General features: G+C 43.4%; 1 protein-coding gene across 7 annotated transcripts in view; it reads right to left on the minus strand.

Moving 5' to 3' along the window:
* The window catches only part of LOC109039892 (bestrophin-2a), a 52875-nt gene extending 47517 nt beyond the window's left edge, over positions 1 to 5358 (minus strand). The window contains exons 1-2 of one of the 7 annotated variants that reach the window (XM_019055620.2): positions 5050 to 5355; positions 3361 to 4167 (exon numbers count right to left, since the gene is read on the minus strand). In XM_019055620.2, the coding sequence (XP_018911165.2) occupies positions 3361 to 3539 (179 nt within the window). In that variant the 5' untranslated portion in view covers positions 3540 to 4167; positions 5050 to 5355. Of the gene's footprint in view, positions 1 to 423; positions 1089 to 3360 lie in introns of those variants that run through there. The other 6 variants (XM_019055606.2, XM_019055615.2, XM_072297046.1 and 3 more) reach the window with 6 other exon arrangements.
* Positions 5359 to 8410: the final 3052 nt, after the last annotated feature.

Genomic DNA, 8410 nt, shown 5'->3' on the forward strand with positions numbered 1-8410 from the left:
CCCTGAGACCCTCAGAACATGAACACCAAAATGGCTCGAACTATAGTATGCACCACCACGGCGGTCCACGTCATGTGCCGTGTTTCTCGATTGGTGATATCCTTGATGATGGGCGTGGAAAATTGGTGTTTGGACAGATGTTATTAAGTTTTACTGATCTATAAACTGAAATCATTGAAACACGATTCTGTGACAAGCGCACCTGAAACTGATCCAGTATTGAACGGTGGTTAAACTGGAAACTGCATACCGCAATTTGTTTGTTGTGCACTGAAACGAGAAAGATTACTCGCACAGCCAACTGTCTGAGTACCGCAAGCTACAATGAATTGCAGTTTCATGGTGTAATTATCGCTATTGTATCGAAGTGTTGCGTATGTTACCTACACAGGAAAAAAAAAGTTACGGGCTATATAGACATACCGTCCGTTCCGGATTCAGAGGCCAAAAGTTCCGGGTGCTGGAGCCGTACCTTCGACGTTTTTTGTGTTTTAAGGAAAAAGCCCAGAAGTTTCACTCGTGCGCCTCATGGGAAAAACCCTGTGAAACATCCCGTGGAGACAAGGCGAAAGCTCATAAACTGGAATAGACCGGGGAACGGGGGACACGGCAAGGAACAAATGGAATGACGTGGGAATGAAAGAGGGAACGGAGATAGGATTTCGGGAATGGGTTGATCAAAGACGACAAAAAGAGTCCGATTTGTGTACTCTTCATTCCCGTTTCCGACATCCAAAGGCCGCGTTGGCTCAACTCTCTCTATAAAGAGACTCTACCTCGGAATAAGCCCATTTCACTCCTCGACTTTTAACAGTATAGCGCGATCTCTGGAATACATCGTTTCTGGGGCTCGGATCCGGAGGGCGGTATGGCACGACGCGCCCTGTGAGCGGCACAGTAACGGAGTCGAATCCGAGAGTCTGAGGCTGACTGCGTTTATTTTCAGTGGCAGGTAGCGCGGATGGATGGACCGGACCGACCGAGCGGAATTTATCCAGCTCGCTTATAAATCATCCGCAAAATCACACTCGTCGGCATGATGTCGCGCTTCTGACTTCGCTTCTCGGCCGCGAGTGTGCGGTTAGCGTCGCGACGCTCGCGACGCCGCCGCCGCGCGCGCGATCCATTACATTCGAAATAATTCACGACTTCTGACTCCGGCTCAACGTTGCCGATCTTCTCTGGCGTCTATACATTTAAGGCGTGGCTTCCTTTGCGATATATCGATTGATCTGCCATTTAAACATGTGGAAAAGGATAGATTGTTAGGGTGTTCGCAACGAACATCTTAATAATCGATTCTATACCATAGGTTCAAATGGGGAAATCTCGATATACATCGAAGCACGCCACGCCACTGCTATACATGTACAGGGTGTCTTAGCGTAGGCGCATCCGAGAGCGTAGGCGGCGTCCCCCCCCCCCTTCTCCTGTCCGACCGAAAAAAAGAGGGAAAATAGGGAAGAAAGTAGGCCGATACCAGTAGTAATAATTTAAGGAACGGAGGGAGGAAGAAGGAAAGGCGCTCATATTTGTTTATTATTCATGACAAAATTTACTCATACTGCATATTCAATGCTTTAAAATGTCAAACATTTTCGGAAGGAACTCCCTGGACCGCCCGACAGTGGAGCAAGTCAATTAGAGAGGTCGGGCGTGAAATTTTTGACTAAATCTGCAAATTTTTATGTTTATTTCGTCACTTTTGAAATTTTAAGGGGTGGTTCGAGAAGACAATTTTACGAGGAATCCAATGGAATCGGATGAACCAGAGGAACCATTTGGACGTATTTCTGCCAAACGGAACTATGTGCAATAGGACGTGAGCCCTGTTATGCATATATTCTCATGGGTCTCAGGGCTCATGTCTTAATGCACATAGTTCGGTTTGGCAGAAATACGTCCATTTTTCAGATGACCTCTGGATCGATTGGAGATTAGGTGTCGCAGAGCACCGGGGCGCGCTGTAAAAGCGACTTAAATGTATGTGCCAATGAAACCACTTTTAGAACCTCAAAATTTTATATAAACAGAGTTATAAGCATTTAATTTTTTTTTTTTTTTTATTTTTTTTATAACGTGGTTTTCTTTACTTTTCGGTCAACGAGAACTCAAAACTGAGACTGTCTGATTGAAACAGAGATGAAGATTGCGGACCTATGAATCTAAACCCGCCCGACTCCTTCTCCACCCTCCCCTATCCTTGCGTTCATCCCTATTCATTCGGATCCCTTCATAAGCCGCAGTAGAGGAGTTTTCCAACTTTGTCAATAATAGCAAGAATTCCCGAAAACGCTAACTTGTTCTTCGGAAGAATTTAAGTTACTTTTGCTCGGGTTGACAATGAACTTTCTGGCCCAGTTTGGCAAATTTTAAAGGAACTTGAAAACAAACAATTATCTGAAAATTTCAAAAATCAGAGATTGGGGTACGCATGCTCATATTGAGCCTTATGAATAATTGAAAAAGCTACGCTAAAGGTCTATTGGCTCGTTCGAACAGAGCAGAGAAGAAACGATGTCTCCTCAGCTGTCAGACGCGGGCACGTTCATTGTAACCGCCTGGATGCATCTATTCGTGCTCCAAGGGTGTCTGTGTTGCGTACACGAAAAATTGAAGGCGCTTTGACTTTCTGAACGCCGACGCCTGCCTGGCGGCCTGGATCCCTGTGTTCTAAGGATTCCTGATTTGCATATGGGAACAATTGAAGGCGTTTCAATTTCTACTGTCCTGGAGTACAAGAAACAGCCGCGCCGGCTGCTGTTACAATGTAAGTCATGGGCCAGATTTTATTGCTCCGATTCGAGGGAAAATATTGAGCGCACTGCCCTGAAATCATTACTGGGCCCGAATTTTATCGGCACTTTAACATAGACTTGCAAAATCCGTCGATGAAGCCAAACCGCACCACCAGCCAACCAGAGGCACTGGCGCGGACTTACGGAAAAACGGAAATACGTGGTTTCGAATTTTGGCCGTCGACATATAATTTTTAATTTATTTTATCTCATTCAGGTACATTATTATTAAACATTTGGTTGGTATTTTCTGCTGAACTCTATCCTCAAAGGTGTAAGTCGGCAATCACATAATTCTCGGTTTGCGACGTCGCAGACTTCCTGTCATACTTTATTTGTTAAACAGAAAACTCCTCAACGGCAATTCTTCAAAACTGCCGTGATTTTTCTTCTCTGTGCGAAGAAAATTCTGCATAAACTTCATGGGATGATGTCAATTTGTTCTCCTTTGAAAAAATACCATAGGGATGAAGATTTTCAGACACCGCAGACGAGATATGTGATTGCGGACTTACGCCGTCGATCTATTGTAGAAAATGCGTCTTGATGGGGAGAATATTACCGTTTTTGATCCGGGGTGAAGAGATTCCGGTAGAGAGCGCTGAGGCATCCAAAGGCCGCCAAAAACAGCAGTAGCTCCCTGTAGATGAGTTTGTAAAGACTTCCTCGCCACATGAACAGGAGTTTCGTGAAACCACCGCTCGTCGAAGAGGCCACCTCATACTGGTAACTCACCGTCATTTTCAAAGAGGAAAAGCCGGCACCAAAACTCGAAAAGCGGGAGAGAAGACGCAAGGTTTTGTGAACAACGGTTAAGAAAGCACAGCGTGAATAAGCACACTAACACTGCCCTGACAAAGATTGCACTTTGCCCTATTTAGGTTTAATACCATCATCGAATATCGTATACTTCGACGTGAAAGAGGCAAAATTTGTTTAATACGCACTAGGGTACATGGTTTTTGTCACTCCGAGGGGAGAAATATTTTCCAAAACACAAGGAATCTTGAACATGGCGCATAAGTACCGTACTTGTCTCTTTTGATCTTTGTTTGAATTTTTTCACGTGACTTTGCCGTAAGAAAATTCACATTTTTGGAGCCGCACGGTTGACATTCGAGAGTCAGTGAGATACGCGTGAATCGAGGCGAAACAGCAAATATTGAAGGTTCACAAACGAAAACGCACGCACTTTTTACGTCTATATCTGAATTTAGAATGGTCCTAAAACGTCTATAGAGAATTTTAGAAATTTACTAGAAAGTCTCCACGGTTCCATGAAAAATTAGAACATCATGGAGGGAAAAAAATAACTAAAAAGTGTCATTCATCGCCGAATCCCCTTGCGAAACATGAGTCCAGTCAGCTCCTGCACAGGAAATCATCTCGTTCTTACTATCTTTTGAAGCACAAAAACGATTAAGTCACGTAGTGTAAAAAAAGACAACAGAAAAACAAACGAGACAGCGGAAAAAAGAGTAGAAAATTAGAGAAAACTTTTCCCTGGTATGTTCAGTCGAACCAAGTCAAGACACTTCTCATTTAAACTGCAATCATTTCCTGAAAAAAATCAGTTTGTTTTTCCGTTGAATTAAGATATTCCTGCAAACTTACTTTTGGCGCTGTGATCTGATACTATACAGATCAAGCTTTTTAATTTGGTTATTTTTGAATGAAGAGGGCATAGAAAGGAAGCTATTTTTGAAAAGAGAGAGACATCGTTTGGCGTATTCTCGTTTGTTTCTCTGAGATCTTCCTCAAATGTAATCCCTCGCTGTCTTTATTTACGAATCTGCCTTTGTACCGGAAAACCCCAAGATTAGTTGGCAAAAATTCGAAGTTGAAATCATGGAGCAAAAATCAGTTCAAAGGGATTAATTAACAAAATAAATCGGTGAGTGAGAGAACGGACCATATTATGGGACGCAAAACTTTTCGAGGAGCAGTAAAATACTACGTATAGTCTAAAATTGTTTTAAGTGTAAAATCACTTTTGGAACAAGACGCATTAGGAACAAAAAGTTGAGGTGACAACGTTTTGGTTTATATTACTGGTTGGGTTACTTATGACTAGACGAATGTCACCACGGGCCCTTTGCATAAACTCCAAAGTAAATGGTCCGTAAAAACGCATGGACAATTCATTTGAATTTTTCCATTTTAATAATCTCAAACTAACACTTTTTCGTAAAAAAAAAACTAGTTCGCGATTTTCTGGATCGTCATGACGATCGATCTCTGCTGCACTCACCGAATGAAATGATCTGGCGCGTAAAAATCGTTCCTCTGAAGTAAACTGGTTTGTTTTTTTTTTTCTAGCGCAATTTCTTTTCTAACTCGCAAAAAAACACAGAATTCGGGTGAAAATAGGGGGTCGCAACCACTGAAATCGGAGGCGTGGGTAGCATGACGAAGTGCCCGCCGAGAGAAAAAGGACGGGAGCCGAACACGATCGACTACTTCGAAGGGAGATCGCATCCGCTTCGGATTCTCAGCCAGCACCGAGGTAAACTGACAGCCCCGTGAGAATCCGCCGAGCAGATATCTACTTATTCCGCAAAACAACAAAAATAGTCGCCCGTCCCGCGCCTCGAGTCGCGCGCCACCTGCATTCTCCCCGGGAAACTATCTACTCCCATTGCCGCCAGTCATCGCAAGAAAGGATATCACGCCAAGAATGTGCCCACGGCTCAGAGACTGTTTCCTCTTTTTTTCGATGATGAACACGTGTCGGTTTAAAATTTCATAGACAGAACTACCTCTCACGCTATAGGGAAAATTTAACCCCCCCCCCCACCCACCCAAAAAACCGTCAATTCCTCGGCTCGGAATGCTCCGCAGCGCGGTGGCGTAGACAGGGGGGGGGGGAGTGTCCAGGGGGTCTGGACCCCCTCCCCCTCCCCCTTAGCCTCGTTAATTGTACCTTTTTTTACTTTTGGAGAGCAGACATAAAATATTATCAGGGACGCACACGTCTCGAAACCAGGCGCAATCAATTCTACGCCTCAAACTCCGTAAGCTCAAATGTTTTCCCCCGTTCGAAATAGAGAATAGTCGACAGGGGCTACGAAGACTCAAACGGGATCAAAATTGAAAGTCCTTCAATCAGACTGAAATGCAGCTAGTCCCTTGTAAAATGACTTGCTGATTCCGATTTTTTAGTTTAAAATGATTTACGAGTTCATCGCAGCTCACAACTGGCGAATTAGGGTGCGACTCCTCGAAAACTGTCAAAACGGTCGAAACACTCGTTTTCTCGGCTCAGGAAGCTCCGCAAAGTCTCGGAATTATAGGCGCAAGCGATTCTACTCCTCGAACTACGTTGGATAAGCCAAGTATCTCAAAAACAATTTTCACGTCCAAAATTGAGATAAATCGACATGGGATACATGGACTAAAATTTAGGGGTCGAAAAAAATCACAGCAGTTTTAAAGAATTGCCGTTGAGTAGTTTCCTGCTTAAAAAATAAAGTGCGACAGAAAGTCTGAGACGTCGCAAACCGAGTTATGTGATTCCCGACTTACACCGTCGATATGCGTTTCACGCCGAGCAGCGACCGCAGGCGCAATGCCTGCAGTATTCGTGCACTCTTGTAGGCGCTACGTGAACCGGCGATCGCGCTGAGTGTTAGGCGCAATGCGTGAAGTATTCCTGCAGTCCTGTAGGCGCTCGTATGCGCTTGGCATGCGTCTGAGACATCGCAAACCGAGTTATGCGATTGCCGACTTACACCTTCGATTTGTGGTTTAGGGATGAAAACAATGCTGCCTTGCTGAGGAAACCCGTCGTATCAGGGTTGCAAGGGTCGAAGAAAACCTTGGTAAAGTCAGGGAATTTGAAAACATCCTAAAAGTCGGAAACTTTTGATCCGAATCAGGAAATTCTCAGGGCTGCAAAACAGCTAAAACGTCCATTCTGCCGTGCTACGGAAAAACGCCGTATGAACCTTCACGCGTTGCCAAATTTCCTTTCATAAAACACGAATTTCCTGGTAAATTTATGAATATTTCCCTCCCAATTTTTCAGATAATTTAGTTCACAATTTTACCTAAAGATTCTGAAACTTTAAAGGAAAAATATTCATAACTTTCCTTAAAAATGGACAGTTTATCAAAGGAAATTTGGCAACTCTCGAATGTTCATACGGCGTTCTTCCTTAGCACGGCAGCATTGAACGCCGGTGACGCGCGTTGGTGTTGCTGACTTTTCTGGAATTTTACGCCTCACAGCGAGTGCCATGAGCGTACTGAATCCGCAATCAGTGCGCTAGTTCAGCTTGAAGGTTTCTAAATATTTCTACCGAGGCACCTGCTCTTGATTAGTTATTTCATGCCTTTCGTCTAATTTGTCTTATTCAGGTATGGAAAAATTGAAAATCTTTCAGGGCAACACGCAAATTGTCTTATGCAGGTTTTTTGCAAGGTCCAAATTCTCACATAGGTACCTACAATAATTGCGGTCAGGGTCTCTACTTAAACGGGATGGCCAAAAAACAGATTTTTTACAGTGCTTTTTCAGTACATTCTCAAGAAATTCAGTACCTCCTCATTAGAAACATTCCGTACTTATTCAGTACCTCCGTTTGACGAACTTCGAAAATTTGAAAGACGTAGGTAGCCATGAAATTTCACAGGCGGCTTGAAGATCACCTGACAACACAATCGCGATCTTGCAGGTAAACCCTTCTCTCAGAATCAACGCGCAGGGGATTGCATACTTTCCAGGCTTTATTGAACGACACGCTTGGTACGGAGGAAAAAATTTCGTATCTTTTTGCGGAATTTCCGCACTTTTCCAGTACTTCCGGACCGGTGCAGTTTTTGCTATTACGAGAAATACATGCTTGAAGTTTCGAAATTACATGGATCCTTATGGCGGAGAGAAAGTTCAAACTGGTTCTTTTATGCTAGAAAAATGGAAATTGAGAGCGATTTTTTTATGCAACCCTTGTTTCGTAAGAAAAAGTGAAAAATTTACCCTAAAAATTTCGCAAAAGGTGAATAGATTTTCAGAAACACGCTGGGGCACTGTAGAATTCTTCTTAAATTTTCCAAATAGTATACTTCTTGGAAAATTTTTACCTATTTTCAAGATTTTCAGAACAGAGGGATATTATTAGTATCTGCGTTTCATTTTCTTCCGTCGTCAGATGCTAAGGGTCTCCAGTCTGGGCATCCTCAGCTTCAATGGATCATGGCACAACTCCCTTGCCATAGACAAACGAAGGGGGAGTCCAGGGGGGCCTGGCCCTCATAGAACTGAAAATAGTATCATATCCCCCCCCCCCCAAAAAAAAAATAAAAATTTTCCAGATGTTTTGAATGCAACAATTCGCAAGTATTTTGTGCTGAAAGTAGAAAAAAAAACATAATTATTCCGCAGATATTGATAGGAAAATTCTTTATGGAAGCTTCGAAATGCGTCCAATTAGTCGTATAAATTCTAAAATTTCTCGGGGGATGCCCCTCGGACCCCCACCCCCTCCGTGCTTGGGGCCCGGACCTTAAAACTGGTACCAGGGCACGAGATGGGATGTGGCGAGCCTGCATAAAAGCTATTTCCATTTAAATCTTCCGTCACATTCATACGGCGCAATGATACAACTATTTGA

Source organism: Bemisia tabaci, chromosome 1 (assembly GCF_918797505.1).
Source record: "Bemisia tabaci chromosome 1, PGI_BMITA_v3".
In the NCBI taxonomy this organism is placed as follows: Eukaryota; Metazoa; Arthropoda; class Insecta; order Hemiptera; family Aleyrodidae; genus Bemisia; species Bemisia tabaci.